Raw genomic sequence first — 18,135 nt, forward strand, 5'->3', positions numbered from 1 at the left:
TTTAAAAGTTTATAACTTTACAAACCATTGGGCTGCAACTGGAGTGCTGTTTCCTGTTCTGAATGCCAGGCATAAGAAGGATGTAAATGTATTGGAGAGAGTGCAAGGTAGATTTGATTTTCTTGGGGCAAAGGAGGCTGACGTGTGACTTAATACACCATTATAAGAAGCACGGATAGGATAGGTAGTAACATGGATTTTCCCATGGTGTGGGTGTCTAAAGCAAGAGAGCGGAGGGTTTAAGATGAAAAGGAGTGGTTTAGATGGGATCAAATGGGTAGATTTTTCATACAGAGTAGCCGAAGGTGGTGGAGACAGAATCACAACATTTAAGAGACATCTAGACAGACATTTGAATAGACAAGGGCATAGAAGATTATGGATCTAATGAGGCCAATTGGGATTTATTTGATAGGTACGACAGATGGGATCAGAGGGCTGGGCCAGCATTTCTAAGCTGAACAACTCCACGACTCTGGAAAATCCTGGAATTACACAGCAAGTTAGACAGCATGCGTGAAAGGAGAAACATTCAACATTTCAGTTTAATGAGATTTGAGCAGAAATGGGAAAATTTGGAGAGAAACTAGTTTTAAGACCAGATAAAAGGAGGAGGGTGTCAGAGAATACAATTGGTGTGATTAAATGACAGAAAAAGTTATAACTCAAGGTGAAAGTCGATGGCAAGCATATGTAGTGGTTATTTTATTGAACCACTAATCAAAGTTATGAATCATTGTTCATTCATAATGGCAGATAGGAAATTTATAATCAAAACAGCAGAGTTAAAATGGCAAATTAAATACAAAGCTGGAAACCATGAAATTTCCAAGTTATTGTAAAAACTCATGCAGTTCATGCTGTTATTAAATCTGTTTGGTTGTATGTTAGCTGTGTGTCATTCTGCTGTAAATTGTGGGTATGTTCTGTTGGTGCTGAAAGTGTGGCTACACTTGTGGATTGCCCCCAGCATATCCTCAGACAGTGTTGGTTGTTAATGCAAACAATGTATTTCACTGTTTGTTTTGCTGTACTTGTGACAAATAAATCTAATTCTAAAATTAAATCTGAATTTGGATCATCAGTCAAGATCATATTGAATGTGGGAGCAGGCTTGAAGGGTCAAATGACCTACACTTGCTCTTATTATCCATGTTTCTATGAAATGAAGATGGAAAATTGAGAATTCTCTACCTCACAGAGTTGTGCCAATTTATTGGCATTCAAAATGGGATCCATAGATATGAGACATAAGAGCAGAATTAGGTCATTCAGCCCTTTGAGTCTGCTCCACCATTCCATGTTGGCTGATCTTTTATCCCTCTGAACCCCATTCTCCTGGCATCTCCCCATAACCTTTGACTCTCTGATTAGTCAAGAACATATCAACCTCCGCTTTAACTATGTCCAATGACTTGACCTCCAGAGCATCTGTGGCAATGAATTCCACATCCACCTCACTTCTTTTATAAATGGACATTACTTTTTTCTGAGGCTGCGTCCTCTTGCCCTCAACTTCCACATTATCCAACAGTCTATCCAAATCCACTCTATCTAGGCATTTCAATATTGATAGCTTCCCCCACCCCCATTCTTCTGAACTCCAGTGAGTAGAGACACAAGGCCATCAAACACTTTACATAGTGCCCATAAAAAAGCATTCACTAACCCCCCCTCCTCCCAGCCCCAATGGAAGTTTTCATGTTTTATTGTTTCATATCATTGAATCACACTGGAGATCTCTTTTTGGAGACCTGTGTTTCAATTGATTGTAGTGAAAATACGTCTGTATCTAGAAGGTCCAACTGCTGTTGAGTCAGTATCCTGACTCCAAGCAACTCCGCAAAAATGTTACTGAGAAGCATAACTTAGGAGATGGATACAAGAAAATGTCCAAGTTACTGGATATCCCTTGGAGTACAGTTAAGTCAATCATCAAGAAATGGAAAGACTATGCCTAGAGCAAGCTGTCCTCAAAAACTGAGTGAGTGTACAAGAAGGGGACTCGTGAGAAAAGCCACCGAGACCTATGACATCTCTGGAGCAGTTAAAAACTTTAGTGGCTGAGATGAGAGAGACTGCACATACAAAAACTATTGTCCAGGACCTTCACCAGTCATAGCTTTATGGAAGTGCGACAAAGAGGAAGCCACTGTTGAAAAAATCTCACATGAAATCTTGGCTAGCGTTTGCCAGAAGGCATGCGGGAAACTTTGAGATCAGCTGGAAGGAGGTTCAATAGTCTGACGAAATCAAAATGGGGCTTTTTGGCCATCAGACTAAACGCTATGTTTGGCATAAGCCAAACACCACACATCATCCCTACTGTGAAGCATGGAGGTAGCTGCATTATGCTGTGGGGATGCTTCACTGCAGCAGGCCCTGGAAGGCTTGTGAAGGTGGAGGGTAAAATGAATGCAACAAAATACAGGGAATTCCTGGAAGAAAATCCTAATGCAAGAGAACTGTGTCTTGGGAGAAGATTTGTTTTCTAGCAAGGTAATGTACCCTACCATAAAGCCAAAGCTACACAGGAATGGCTCAAAAACAACAAAGTTATTATCCTGGAGTGGCCAAGTCAGAGTCCAGACCTCAATCCCATTGAGAATTTCTGGCTGCACTTGGAAAGGGCTGTTCACTCACAATCCCCATGCAATCTGACAGAGCTTGAGCAGTTTAACAAAGAAGAACGTCCAGATGTGCAAAGCTTATAGAGACACGTCCACACAGACTCAAGGCTGTAATTGCGGCCAAAGGTGCATCTACTAAATACTGACTAGAAGGGAGAGAGTTTTGTGGTTAATTATTGCAGTACATTTAGATCAATGTGTGGAAATTTGTTCACTTTGACACAAAAGAGTCTTTTCTATTGATCAGTTTCAAAAAAATAATATCCAAATTTGATTCAATATTGTAAAACAATAAAAGATGAAAACTTTCAAGGGGAGTGAATACATTTTATAAGCACTATACGTCAATCCTTTCATTCCAAGAATCGATCCCCGAAACTCCTCTGGACCCTCTCCAATGCAGGCAGACCTTTTTGTAGAGGGTCCCAAAACAATTCACAATACTCCGAGTGTGATCTGACTTTGAGGCCTTATAAAGCCTCATCTCTAGATATTAAGGGCATCAAGGAATTTGGGGAGAGGCTGGAGAGTAGTGCTGAGGTAGAAGATCCGCTATAATGGTGTGGGATGGAAGAGAAATGTCAAAGAGCTGAATGGCCTCCTCTTTTTAGTACTTACATTCTTATGGAGTAGTGATACCAAGGAGTGGGAGTGGGGACAAGCTCTCACTACCTAAAAGTGCTCCTCATGGCATGCGCCTCAAATATCCTCTGACAACCAACTCCTGGTCTTCTCATGTGGCTTAGCCTCTAAACCCGGTGGAACTGTTTCTTCTGACAGGAGGAGGGGTGAAGGCGGGTCCAGGCACCTTAAAACCAGTGCTTTGGGTAAATGGAGTTCGTCAGCCTGGGAAGGCAGTCCATCTAAGAGAGGGAAAACTCTGATTTCAAACCTCTGCTGCCTTGCAGTCATACCCACTCATGGGAAAGGCTTTGGGAGTAAACCCTAAGGACAAATCTGGAGATGGAGTCCCTAAGGCAGTCCGACGTTGCCTTCAACCTCGTTCTGGCAACTCCTGCAACGACACTGGTGCCAAGCTGTATCGGCCCTTGCCCTTCCCTTGGACACCATCGGTGGCGTGGAGAGGGGGAGACTTGCTGCATGGGCAACTGCTGGTTTTCCATACAACCTTGCCCAGGCTTACGCGCTGGAAACCATTCCAGGCACAGGTCCATAGTCTCACAAGACTAACGGATGCCACCACCACTCTTATGAACAATCAATGTGGCTAACCATGAACCTCAGTTCAAGTGCAATTTAGGATGGAAACCAAATGCCATCATTGCTACTAAATCCACATCCAGAGAATGAATAAGAAAAACAGGCCATCAGTGTGAGGAGACATACTGAGTACTTGTTTATCTTTTCTAAAATTACTTATGATGTATTGAAGGCAGTGTGACAGAAGCAGATGGTGAGAGATGGGATTGTGAGGAAAATCCTGGAGGTTAGGGAGTTAGGAAGGCAGTTAAGAAGAAGGACCGCAAAGGTAGTAATCTCGGGATTACTGCCTGTGCCACGCGACAGTGAGAGTAGAAATGGAATTAGGTGGAGGATGAATGCGTGGCTGTGGGATTAGAGCAGGGGGCAGGGATTCAAGTTTCTGGATCATTGGAACCTCTTCTGGGGCAGGCGCAACCTGTTCAAGAAGGACGGGTTACACTTGAGTCCTGGGGGGACCAATATCCTAGCGGGGAGGTTTGTTAGGGCTACAGGGCAGACTTTAAACTAGTAAGATGGGGGGGGGGGGCGGAAATCAATTTGAGGAAACTATGGGAGAGGAGGTTAGTTCACCAGTAGAGCAAGTAAGTAGACAATGCGTGAGAGAGGAAAGGCAGGTGATGGAGAAGGGATGCGCTCAGCCTGAAGATGTAGGGGAGAAGAAAGAAAAGGATAATAAATTTGAATGCATTGTTAGGGATGAAAAGAGAGGAGGAGGTGGAGAGTATCTTAAATGTACCTATTTTAATGCTAGGAGCATTGTAAGAAAGGTGGATGAGCTTAAAGCGTGGATTGATACCTGGAATTATGATGTTGTAACTATTACTGAAACATGGTTGCAGGAAGGGTGTGATTGGCAACTAAATATTCCTGGATTTAGTTGCTTCAGGTGTGATAGAGTAGGAGGGGCCAGAGGAGGAGGTGTTGCATTGCTTGTCCGAGAAAATCTTATGGCGGTGCTTTGGAAGGATAGATTAGAGAGCTCCTCTAGGGAGGCTATTTAGGTGGAATTGAGGAATGGGAAAGGTGCAGTAACACTGATAGGAATGTATTATAGGCCACCTAATGGGGAGCGTGAGTTGGAAGAGCAAATGTGTAAGGAGATAGTAGATATTTGTAGTAAACACAAGGTGGTGATTGTGGGAGATTTTAATTTTCCACACGTAGACTGGGAAACTCATTCTGTAAAAGGGCTGGATGGTTTAGAGTTTGTGAAATGTGTGCAGGATAGTTTTTTACAACAATACATAGAAGTACCGACTAGAGATGGGGCAGTGTTGGATCTCCTGTTAGGGAATGCAATAGGTCAGCTGACAGATGTATGTGTTGGGGAGCACTTCGGGTCCAGTGATCACAATAGCATTAGCTTCAATATAATTATGGAGAAGGACAGGACAGGACCTAGAGTTGAGATTTTTGATTGGAGAAAGGCTAACTTTGAGGAGATGCGAAGGGATTTAGAGAGAGTGGATTGGGTCAAGCTGTGTTATGGGAAGGATGTAATAGAGAAATGGAGGTCATTTAAGGGTGAAATTATGAGGGTACAGAATCTTTATGTTCCTGTTAGGTTGAAAGGAAAGGTTAAAGGTTTGAAAGCACCATGGTTTTCAACAGATATTAGAAATTTGGTTTGGAAAAAGAGGGATGTCTACAATAGATATAGGCAGCATGGAGTAAAGGAATTGCTCGAAGAATATAAAGAATGTAAAAGGAATCTTAAGAAAGACATTAGAAAAGCTAAAAGAAGATACGAGGTTGGTTTGTCAAATAAGGTGAAAGTAAATCCGAAAGGTTTCTACAGTTATATTAAAAGCAAGAGGATAGTGAGGGATAAAATTGGTCCCTTAGTGAATCAGAGTGGTCAGCTATGTGTGGAGCCGAGGGAGATGGGAGAGATTTTGAACGATTTCTTCTCTTCGGTATTCACTAAGGAGAAGGATATTGAATTGTGTATGGTGTGGGAAACAAGTAAGGAAGTTATGGAACCTATGACAATTAAAGAGGTGGAAGTACAGGTGCTTTTAAGAAATTTAAAAGTGGATAAATCTCTGGGTCCTGACAGGATATTCCCCAGGACCTTGAGGGAAGTTTGTGTAGAAATAGCAGGAGCTCTTACGGAGATCTTTAAGATGTCATTAGAAACGGGGATTGGCGTATTGCTCATGTGGTTCCATTGTTTAAAAAGGGTTCTAGAAGTAAGCCTAGCAATTATAGACCTGTCAGTTTGACATCAGTGGTGTGTAAATTAATGGAAAGTATTCTTAGAGATAGTATTTATAATTATCTGGATAGACGGGATCTGATTAGAAGTAGCCAGCATGGACTTGTGCGTGGAAGGTCATGTTTGACAAACCTTATTGAATTTTTTGAAGAAGTTACGAGGAATGTTGACAAGGGTAAGCCAGTGGATGTAGTCTATATGGACTTCTGCAAAGCCTTTGACAAAGTTCCACATGGAAGGTTAGTTAAGAAGGTTCAGTCGTTAGGTATTAATGCTGGAGTAATAAAATGGATTCAACAGTAGCTAGATGGGAGATGCCAGAGAGTAGTGGTGGATAATTGTTTATTGGGATGGAGGCCGGTGACTAGCGGGGTGCCTCAGGGTTCTGTTTTGGGCCCAATATTGTTTGTAATATACATAAATGATCTGGATGATGGGGTGGTAAATTGGATTAGTAAGTATGCCGATGATACTAAGGTAGGAGGTGTTGTGGATAATGAGGTGGGTTTTCAAAGCTTGCAGGGAGATTTATGCCGGTTAGAAGAATGGGCTGAACGTTGGCAGATGGAGTTTAATGCTGAGAAGTGTAAGGTTCTACATTTTGGCAGGAATAATCCAAATAGAACATACAGGGTAAATGGTAGGGCATTGAGGAATGCAGTGGAACAGAGAGATCTAGGAATAACAGTGCATAGTTCCCTGAAGGTGGAGTCTCATGTAGATAGGGTGGTGAAGAGGGCTTTTGGAACGCTGGCCTTTATAAATCAAAGCATTGAGTACAGAAGTTGGGATGTAATGTAAAAATTATACAAGGCATTGGTAAGGCCAAATTTGGAATATTGTGTACAGTTCTGGTCACCGAATTATAGGAAAGATATCAATAAATTAGAGAGAGTGCAGAGATGATTTACTAGGATGTTACCTGTGTTTCAGCACTTAAGTTACAGAGAAAGGTTGAACAAGTTAGGTCTCTATTCATTGGAGTGTAGAAGGTTGAGGGGGGATTTGATCAAGGTATTTAAAATTTTGAGAGGGATAGATAGAGTTGATGTGAATAGGCTGTTTCCATTGAGAGTAGGGGAGATTCAAACGAGAGGACATGATTTGAGAGTTAGGGGGCAGAAGTTTAAGGGAAACACGAGGGGGTATTTCTTTACTCAGAGAGTGATAGCTGTGTGGAATGAGCTTCCTGTAGAAGTAGTAGAGGCCAGTTCAGTTGTGTCATTTAAGGTAAAATTGGATAGGTATATGGACAGGAAAGGAGTGGAGGGTTATGGGCTGAGTGCGGGTAGGTGGGACTAGGAGAGATTAAGAGTTCGGCACGGACTAGGAGGGCCGAGATGGCCTGTTTCCGTGCTGTGATTGTTATATGGTTAGATGATTTGGACTCATGTGTATGGAAAAGGGAGTGAATGCCTTTGGGACCTGTATTCTTAATGTTGCTGGATCACAGGTAGATGGGAGCAACATTGAGGGAGATTATGCCAGGATGATTGAAACTGTAGTGCAGTAGATGTGGTCTATGTGGAATTCAGTTGTTGTTATTTTGTATGGCAAAGAAGTATGGCCTGGGAGGGGCAGACACGAGTCTGTCTGTTCAGGAGCCGGGGCTGGATCAATCTTCATCTGGCATCTCGTCTGGACTTCAGTCAGCCTTTGATAATGTTCCACATGGTAGGCTGCTATGGAAAGTTAGATTGCATGGGATTTAGAGAGAGAAAACTAATTGAATACAGAATTGGCTTAATAGTAGGAAGCAGAGGGTGGTGGTAGAAAGTTGCTTCTTGGCTGGAAGCCCATGACTAGTGTTGTTTTTACAGTTTGGTGCTACATCCATTGATCTGGATAAAAATGTGGAAAGCATGGTTAGTAAGTTTGTAGGTGACTCTAAAATAGGTGCTGCCACTTACAGTGAAGATGGTTATCAGGAATTACAGAGGTATCTTGAGTTGCAACACATTGCATTTTGGGAAGAGAATTGAGGGTTGAATTTTCATGGTGAACAGTAGACCTTCAGGAGTGTTGTAGAACAGAGGGACCTAGGAGTCCAGATGTATGGTTCCTTGAATGTGGTGTGACAAGTAGACAAGGTGGTGAAGAAGGCAGACTTCACTCAGTGCACTGAGTATAGAAGTTGGGCTGTTATGGTGCAGTTGTACAAGATATTGGTGAGGCTGGATTTGGAATACTGTGTTCAGATTTGGTTGCCCAGCTACAGAAAAGATGCTGTTAAGCCAGAGAGCATATAGAGGAGATTTATGAAGACACAAAAAAGATTGCAGAGGCTGAAAACTGGAGCAACTCACACACACACACACACACACACGATGCTGGAGAAATTCAGCAGGTCAGGTAACATCTATGGAGGAAAATGAAGTCAATATTTGAGGCTGAGACCTATTATTTATGAGAATTTTGCTAGGACTCAACATACTAAGTCACGGAGAGAGGTTGAGCAGGTTAGAACTTTTTCCACTGGACTGTAGGAGAATGAGTAGTGATCACATAGAGGTGTATAAAATTATGGGGAGCATAGATAGGGTGAAATCACAGAGTCTTTATTCAAGGTTACGGAATCAATAACTAGAGGGTAAAGATTTAATAGGAACCTGAAGGCTAACTTTTTATTACTGGGAGTGGTCAGGATTTGGAATGAGCTACCAGAGGAAGTGGCTGAGGCGAGTATATGAACAACATTTAAAAGTACTTGGACAGGTACATGGATGGTATAGGTTTATAGAGAAATGGAGCAAACACAGGCAAATGGGACAAGTGTAGATTGGAAACTTGGTTGGCATGGACCAGTTGGTTTGAAGGGCCTATTTCAATACTGCATGACTCTCAGGGGCTTGATTTACATGAAGCGAATCTGTGATGGAAATATAGCCTCAAAACCCTACCACTTGATTCATTATGATTAAATTATGCTCTCTAAAATTCTGAGTTAATCTAAAAGTATGATTAGAGAATTCTAATGTTTTGCAGAGAAAACAAGAAAATTGCAAATAAACCATAATATTCAGAATACACTATTTAATGAAAATAAAGATAAATTATTCTGTACATGGAGGGCATATCGTTAATCCAACTTTAATTTGTGAAGCTAATTATCTTGCGATAATCCACATGCTCAGCATTATCAAATTAGCTGCTGTATTCAGAGACTGGCTTGACAGTTGGAGCAAGGATCACAAGAGATTACTGAAGGCTCTGCTGGGAGTTTATTCTCTGAACTAACCTTACAAGGTAGCATCATATCTGTAAGCCCAAACTAAAGCAGATACACAGCAATATTGTAAACAACAATTTTCAACCAGATGTCTTCATCAATATGTGCTTTGAGAGGTTGATTAAAATTTACCTGGTTAACTTGCAGTGAACGTACAATTCATAAAATGTTCTTAATACTAATATTTCTGCATTATGTAAATTGATTGTTTTGTTTTCTTAATAAAATATGTTTCATTTTTATTTGCTTCGGTTTTCTTCATTCTTATTGTTTGCTCAGGATTTTTTTCACTATTTTATTATTTTAATTATAAAATCCTTTTTCTTCCCCATTCCTTTCCATTGGTTGAAAATACATATTAGCACAGCCACTGAGAATCAGAATCAGGTTTAATATCACTGTCATATGTCGAGACATATGACATATTAAATAAGTCGTGCAAAAAGGGAGCCAGAAGATATTGACCATGAGCCATTCTTCAATTACTCAACTATGGCAATTTTCTCCAGGATTACTACATGATTTAATCATCAGGTTATGTAAGTTGTATCTTCACCAGTCAAGATCACTGGATAGAATTCAGTTGCTGCCTTTAGGAAATGAAAAGAGTAGGAGCAATATCATTTTGGTTGGAATAAGGGAGTATGCCTGTTTTCAGATGTTGCTTTTTCTGTCAATCTTAGATCCGCAGAAAATCTTCTATTCACTCTACCACAGGCCACTAAATAAAAAAGGGCACATCCATCTCTACCAAATCACGAACACTTATCTTTATACACTGAAACTTTTAACAGTCAAAAATAGATATAGGAAGTTTCAGATATATATCATGGTTGTGCATAACTTACAAACTTACAAAAACAAGATATTGATGTAGTTGTAAAGAAGGTAAGACAGTGGCTATACTTTATTAGGAGTTTGAAGAGATTTGGCATGTCAACAAGTACACTCAAAAACTTCTATAGTTGTACTGTGGAGAGCATTCTGACAGGCTGCATCACTGTCTGGTATGAAGGGGCTACTGCACAGGACCGAAAGAAGCTGCAGAAGGTTGTAAATCTAGTCAGCTCCATTTTGGGCACTAGCCTACAAAATACCCAGGACAACTTTAGGGAGCGGTGTCTCTGAAAGGCAGCATCGATTATTAAGGACATCCAGCAACCAGGGCATACCCGTTTCTCACTGTTACCATCTGGTAGGAGGTACAGAAGCCTGAAGGCACACACTCAGTGACTCAGGAACAGATTCTTCCCCTTTGCCATCTGATGGAGTTATAAATAACTGTAGCCCTCTGACCCTCTGTAGCTTCTTTCGGTCCAGTGCAGAAGCCCCTTCATACCAGACAGTGATGCAGCCTGTCAGAATGCTCTCCATAGTACAACTATAGAAGTTTTTGAGTGTACTTGTTGACATGCGAAATCTCTTCAAACTCCTATAGCCGCTGTCCTGCTTTCGTTATGACTACATCGATATTTTGGGACCAGGTTAGATCCTCAGAGATCTTGATACCGAGGAACTTGAAGCTGCTCACTCTCTCCACTTCTGAACCCCTTATGAGGATTGGTACGTGCTCCTTCATTTACCCTTCCTGAACCACTGCCTCACAACTAGAATCATAGAGCTCTACAACCCACACAGACCTTCAGCCCATCTAGTCCATGCCAAACTGTCATTCTCCCTAGTTCCATGAGCCTGTATGTGGTCCATAGCCCTCCACGTATTTGTCTAAACTTCTCTTAAATGTTGCAATTGAACCCGTATCCACCACTTCTGCTGGGAGCTCATTCCATTCCTTCTCTGAGTGAAGAAGTTCCCCCTCAGGTCCTCTTAATGTTTCACCTTTTACCCTTAACCTACAACCTCAAGTTCTAGCCTCACCCAATTTCAGAGGGGGAAAAAGCCTGTCTGCATTTACTCTATCTATACCCCTCATAATTTTGATTCTCTATCAAATCTCCCCTCATTCTTGAATGCTCCAGGGGAAAAAGTCTTATCCTATTCTACTTTTTCCAGTAACTCAGGTCCTTGAGTCTGGAAACATACTTGTAAATTATCTAGAGGCCCAGGAATAATCCTGACTTCTGCTATCTATGCAATGAAAAAGGATCTAGTGATTTCCCAGTGTATATGACCAGTAAACTCCTCAGGCTTCCAACCAGATATAGGTATTGATTTTAACCAACTTTTCAATGACAAACTCTGCCATCTTCATCAGGAATGATGCCTGGGCACATCTAGTCTGGTGGTATTTATAACTCCATCAGCCATCCCTCCTGATTGTTTAGTCCTCATCCAATCAGGTTTCTTCTGTTGCACCTTGTTTACAATCAAATTCCAGATGATGTCAGACTCAGGATGGCTGCAGTTTACAGGAATCCCTGTTGAACACTAAGCAGCATATATCGATAAGTTGGGATTCACAGTAGAAACCTGCATTAAGGAGCACAGGAGGTGTATCCATTTGGGCTTACTAGAGAAATCGGCAGTAGCAGTACATTGCATTTGCAATAGCCATAGGATTGACTTTGACGGGACAAAACACAAAGGTTGGAGGTGTTGTGGATAGTCTGGAGGGCAGTCAGAGGTTACAGTGGGACGTCGAAAGGATGCAAAACTGGGCTGAAAAGTGGCAGATGGAGTTCAACCCAGTTAAGTGTGAGATGGTTCATTTTTGTAGGTCAAATATGATGGCACAATATATATTAATGGTAAGACTCTTGGCAGTGTGGAGGATCAGAGGGAACTTGGATCCTGAGTCCATAGGACACTCAAAACTGCTGCATGGTTAACTGCGCAGTTAAGAAGGCATACGGTGTATTGGCCGTCATCAACCGTGGGATTGAATTCAAGAGCTGAGAGGTAATGTTACAACTCAAAAGGGCCTTGGTCAGACCCCACTTGGGGTACTGTGCTCAGTTCTGGTCACCTCACTACAGGAAACTATAGAAACGGTACAAAGGAGATTTACAAGGACGTTGCCTGGATTGGGGAGCGTACCTTATGAGAATAGGTTGAGTGAACTTGCCCTTTTCTCTTTGGAGCAACAGAGGATGAGAGGTGACCTGAAAGAGGTGTACAAGATGATGAAAGGCATTGATTGTGTGGATAGTCAGGGGCCTTAACCAAATGGCTAGCATGAGAGGGCCCAGTTTTAAGGTGCTTCGAAGTAGGTACAGAGGAGATGTTGGGTTAAGTTTTTTTATGCAGAGTGGTGAGTGCATGGAATGGGCTGCCAGCAATGGTGGTGGAGTTGGATACAATAGGGTCTTTTAAGAGACTCCTGGATTGGTACATGTAGCTTAGAAAAATAGAGGGCTATGGGTAACCCTAGTTAATTTCTAAAGTAAGTAAGTTTGGCACAGCATTGTGGGCTGTAGAGCCTGTATTGTGCTATAGGTTCTCTACTTTTCTAAAACTACTGTGCCATTTGGGACTGCCTAGTGAAGGAAGCCATTGAAATAAAACTAGAGGAAAAGAATTTTAACAAAGTCGAAGATCTCACTCCAAGTAAGAACTGGAATTCAATTGTAAACAAGGTGGGATAGTGGAAACCTGATTGGATGAGACTAACCAATCAGGAGAAATGGATGATGGGGGTATAAATACCACCAGACTAGACATACTCCAGGCATCATCCCTGATGATGATGCCAGAATTTGTTATCAAAACGTCAGTTAAAATCAGTACCTGTACCAGGCTGGAAGCCCAAGAAGAGTTTATCTTTGCAATGCTTGCATGTTTTCTCTGTAACAGAATGGGATTGCTTTCAGCATTCCAGTTTCCCCCCACATCCCTAAGTTAGGTTAATTAGACACAAAATTTCTCCTAGCGTGCCAGTGTAACTGGGTGCCTATTGGTCAGTGTGATCTCAAGGTCCTGTTTCAGTGTTTCTCAATGATGATAACTTTCCAAATGTCTGAATGCCTGTCTGATCATACTGTATACTTTTGCTGCAAGCCTGCATTCTATATGGGTTCAGCAGTGACTGTTGCAGACCAATAACGGATTCCCAAACATTTGCCGCAATACCTGCATAAAAAGTAACCTAGGTCTTCCTATTGAAAGATACTTAATGAATTTTTCAGCTAATTGCTTGATTTCTCAGAAAACTGTGTGTTTATGTGGCCAAGTATTTGCAGGATAAGACAATGCCAGATCTTGGTGGAAATATTGAGATCAAAGCACCGTCTGAAAAAAGAATATCAGTTCTCCATCCAGAAGTGAAGCTCATTAGGTTTAACCTGACAAATAAACCTTGAGGTTTTTAAATGGTTTTGAAGGGACACGTGGACACCTGCCACACAAATGATGTAAGAGGGTTGGCAGTTCAAACTGGATACCACACAACATTATACTCTACACAGATGATATGGGTTATATTACCAAGGCAAATTCCTGATCCTCGAGAAGGTTCATTAACTTTAAATGGGACATAATTTTTTATCTAAATCACTATAATAAAAAAAGGCAACTGGCCAAAAGCTTGCTCAGAAATAGGCCTTAAAGATGGCCTAATGGAAGAAACATGTGGGTCGGTTTAGTGCCATCATTCAGAAGTTTTAGACTTTAATGTCAGAAGCATGACCATCAATAAGGAAATTATTAAATCTGAACATGAACAAAAAGTCAAAATTAGACAAGCACATTTATGTTAAGGGATTAAATGATGTTTCAGAAATAGTGAAGTGATTTGCAAAAAAAAAGTGCACTTTAAAATTAAGATTTTACTTAACCAGAAAACTGAATAAGTAAGCAAGTGTAACATAAGAATTAGGTTCTGGTAGATATTAATAGAGCAAAATTAAGATGGTAGCTAACCTATTTAAAAAGACCTTTATTAGAGTATTATTAAACATCTGACCAGTGTTAAGCAGGTGAGCAGTCTACTGTTACGAAAAACAAAATTACTTTTAATATCTTGTCCATTACTCTATAAACCAACATTTTAGGCAAACACTGGGCCATGGGGACAATTGATTAATTATTTTGTTAAGAATCACCTTCACTAGCATGTATTTACAAAGCTACATGTGCATCAACTTAATGACATTGTTCAATCCACATGCTTTTTCCATTATCTATATTTTCCTCACTGTTATGTTCTGCTTTTTTTTCTTCTCACTCTCTGTTAGGTTTTCAACAAGGTTGAGACCAAGAAAATATACAATAGACATCTGGTAAATGTATTCCAATTTAATATTGATACAATCTTTCATATAACATAATTACTGAATTAATGGATACATTTACTGAAATTAGTTCAGCAAAAATATACATGTAATGCAATCCAGCATTTACGCTAGAAAAACAAGAATCGTCGTTGCACTTCCTTTAGTAAATGGAGTTATCTATTAACATTTCAGTGCTGATAAATTAGAAGTTTTAATGAACAGTATGCCAGATAACAATAAAAGTAATTTCAATATTTATTTGTTACTATATAAAGGGAATTACACTATTCTGCATACTCATATATAATTGATTACAAGACTGATATATACATAAAATTACTGAGTAATCCCATATCTACATACCTTGCCCAAAGACTTAGTATGACTCAAAGCAATATACATATTAGCTCTCACAAACAGCAAATATATTTTAAAGTCATATATGGACATTGCCCTAAAAGAGGTCTTTTAGATTTAGAGTGATAATTATAAACAATTATGTTGTCTCAGAGGAACAATGGTAAAATCAAACTGTACTTATTATTACTATATTTTAGTAAAAAGGCATGAAAAAGTATACATTTAATATCTGTTGTAAATATATATTATCAAAATAAACATGAGAAAAAATACAACTAAATCAAAGTGAATCTTGCGCTTATTCTTGCTGAATTCTTCTAAAGAACATTTCAGTATAGATATCTTGAGTTGTGTTGTCATTTTTTCCCCAAAGTAGAATGAACCACTGCCAGAAATACATTGTCTATATCAGCCAACGGAAACTGGTTGGTGATAGGTATTTCACAAAAGTTTTAATCAACTCTCAAACTCTGTAAGAATTGCCTTTTGTAAATATTTGACTATCATTTTCAAGAAAAATAATGCAAGCTCAAGGGAGAGACAGATTTCCATAGTGGCTATCTCTTAACAAAAATATAAGCAATCTATGGAAATGCAGGAATGCAGCATACAAACTATATATACTTTTGATTTCCATGTTATCATCTGCCCAAGCAACAGCGAATACTTGACAGAAATGCATCCCCCAAATATCTCCACAGTAAGCTGATTAGTTCTTGTACATTCTGCCCATCAATCAGTTAGGTTGAATACTTGTACCACTAATAGACAACATGTTCCATTCACAGCTCTTTCATCAGGAACTTTATGCATGTTTTTCATCATGCTTTGCATAGTTCCTCTATGCTGAATCAAAGAATGCTGCAAGACTGTTAGGGTCATAATTATCCAAAATTTCCAGAAGAAGTGGAACTTTGGTTTTCACATTTGTGCCTTTGAATTTGAATTTATCTATAAAGAGGTCAGTTATCATGCCTAAATGGAGTGGGTGGAGGTGCAGAGAGAACAAAGATAAAAGATAATTAGTTTTAATATAATGATGTATCCCACAGTGCATCAGTTTAAGAAATACTACTTTCAAAAGTAACTTTGTACAATGTTTTATCTTTAACTTATTTTCATCAATTTTCCACAGATATGATGGAAGACAGAATTAATTCTCCAAAACTGGGTGTTCAACAGGTTAGGAAGGCTCTGCTGAGTTAACTGATAGTGATATGGAAAGGATATTCTAACCAGTGTCAAAGGTATTACAAGATGTAGACATTTAAAGAACTTGCTTTCAACACTATAGTTTGGTATTGTAACACAAACTTCCACTTTTCAAGCATAACCTGCAATCAGTCGGCATCTGTGCAGGATCACAGAGGTCTAATAACTGCAATGTCATTAAGTCAGCTAAGCAATCAGGCTGAAGATTGCAAACCAATAAAAATGTCAATTTTTAGAACCTCTTGAAATCTTTTAGTGAAGTGAAACAAAGTCTGGATAAGATTAAGACAGATGAAAATGCATCTGTACAGTGTGAAAAATGATGAATTTTCAAACATTATGGAATAAAGGAGACTCAAGTGATTTAACAGAGATATATAACATTATTAGGGGTGTAGACTGAGTAATAACAAATGGTGTAATTTCTTTCAGCATTAAAAGCTAGGAGGCATGTAATTAAAATAATTGGCAGAAAGATGAAAGGGAAGATGTGGAAAAACCCCTGTTCATCCAGTCATTCACCAAGGCTACATCAACTCCCAGGGCAACAATTTCCCCCAGCAAGAAGTGTCTAAAATGCCAAAACAGAAACAGGCCTTGCTGCCCACCAAAAACATTTGCACAAATCTCTCTCATCTGCATTAGATTTGTATCTTTCATGCCTTGCCTAGTTAAGTGTGTGTCCAAGTACATTTAAACACAGTGATGGTAACTAATTCCACCACCTTCTCTGGCAGCAGCCTATTCCAGCTATCATCCATTCTCTGTGTAAAAAATCATATCTCACAGATCCCTTTTAAAACTGCTACCTCTTACCTGAAAATTGTGCCTCTTTTTATTGATGCCAGGATAATGGGAAAAAGATTTTGACTATCTACTCCATGTATACCTCTCATAGAGTTATACAACATTATAGCACAGAAACAGGCCCCTCACCCCATCTAGTCTGTGCCAAGCTATTAATCTACCTCATCTCATCAACCTCAGAGGACGGCAGGGTCTGGAAGTCATTGCTAGGAAGGGTGGTTGAGACAGCAACCCTCATCACAATTAAAAGGTACCAAATGATGCAGGTGAAATAGTCCGATGAAGAATACATTCTATGATATTAACTGTGCTGGTCATTTAAATTGAAAGCATTGTGATTTTAGAGGGAGGGAAGGATCTGAAAATAATACATTTGGTGCATACTATACATTTTGAAGAGGCATTTACATTTACTCTGTTTATGGTACTTGCCATACAATCTCTCCAAGTGAGCAGGCTGCTTCTTGAATTCCTCGAGCAGATTATCAGCTTCCTCCAAAATTGACCGATATTCAGGTATTAGGAAATCCACATTTCCTTCATAAACTTGTAGTTCCTGCAAATGGAAAGAATCACCTAATCAGAAAGATCTCAATGTTGAATTTCACAGACTTCCTACATTTTACTGTTGTTGTACTCTGCACTTTGTCTCTAACTATGACATCATATTCTGCATTTTTCACCGCTTTTGTATGTATGAATGGAATGATCTACCAGCACAGGCAAACCAACAACTTAATACTGTATTGCATAATACATGAGGCAATAATAAACCAATTACAGTACCTATAAATGTCATGTTATATTATGTTTGAACATAGAATACAGAACATGGAACATAGTATCTACGGCACATTACAGGCCCTTTGGCCCACAATGTTGTGCCAACCAAGTAACCTGCTCTGGAAACTGGCTAGTTAACCTACTGCATAGTCCTCTATTTTTCTAAGCTTCATTTACCTATGTAAGTCTCTTAAAAGACCCTATTGTATCTGCCTCTACCACTGCTACTGGCAGTGCATTCCATGCACCCACCACTCCATATGAGAAAACTTACCTCTGATATCTCTTCTGAATCTACTTCCAGCACTATGCACCCTTGTGTTAGCCAGGGGTGTAGTGCTAGCCGGAGCGCGTCCGGCATATCTTTAAGAAAAAAGCCAAAGTAAACAAGCTAAGGATATGGTTTCAGGGTATTTGGAGGCACATGATAAAATAGGCCAAAGTCAGCATGGTTTCCTTGAGAGAACAACCTGCCTGACAAACTGTTGGAATTTTTTGAAG

At 39.9% G+C, this 18,135-nt stretch overlaps 1 protein-coding gene across 4 annotated transcripts in view; it reads right to left on the minus strand.

The window, feature by feature from the left end:
* Positions 1-14,478: 14,478 nt before the first annotated feature.
* Positions 14,479-18,135, minus strand: part of bbs7 (Bardet-Biedl syndrome 7) — a 56,100-nt gene continuing 52,443 nt past the window's right edge. For 2 of the 4 annotated variants that reach the window (XM_059965071.1, XM_059965070.1), the window contains exons 18-19: positions 17,284-17,407; positions 14,479-15,807 (exon numbers count right to left, since the gene is read on the minus strand). In XM_059965071.1, the coding sequence (XP_059821054.1) occupies positions 15,674-15,807; positions 17,284-17,407 (258 nt within the window). In that variant the 3' untranslated portion in view covers positions 14,479-15,673. Of the gene's footprint in view, positions 15,808-17,259; positions 17,408-18,135 lie in introns of all 4 variants that reach the window. The other 2 variants (XM_059965073.1, XM_059965072.1) reach the window with 2 other exon arrangements.

Source organism: Hypanus sabinus, chromosome 3 (genome assembly GCF_030144855.1).
Source record: "Hypanus sabinus isolate sHypSab1 chromosome 3, sHypSab1.hap1, whole genome shotgun sequence".
Classification (NCBI taxonomy): Eukaryota; Metazoa; Chordata; class Chondrichthyes; order Myliobatiformes; family Dasyatidae; genus Hypanus; species Hypanus sabinus.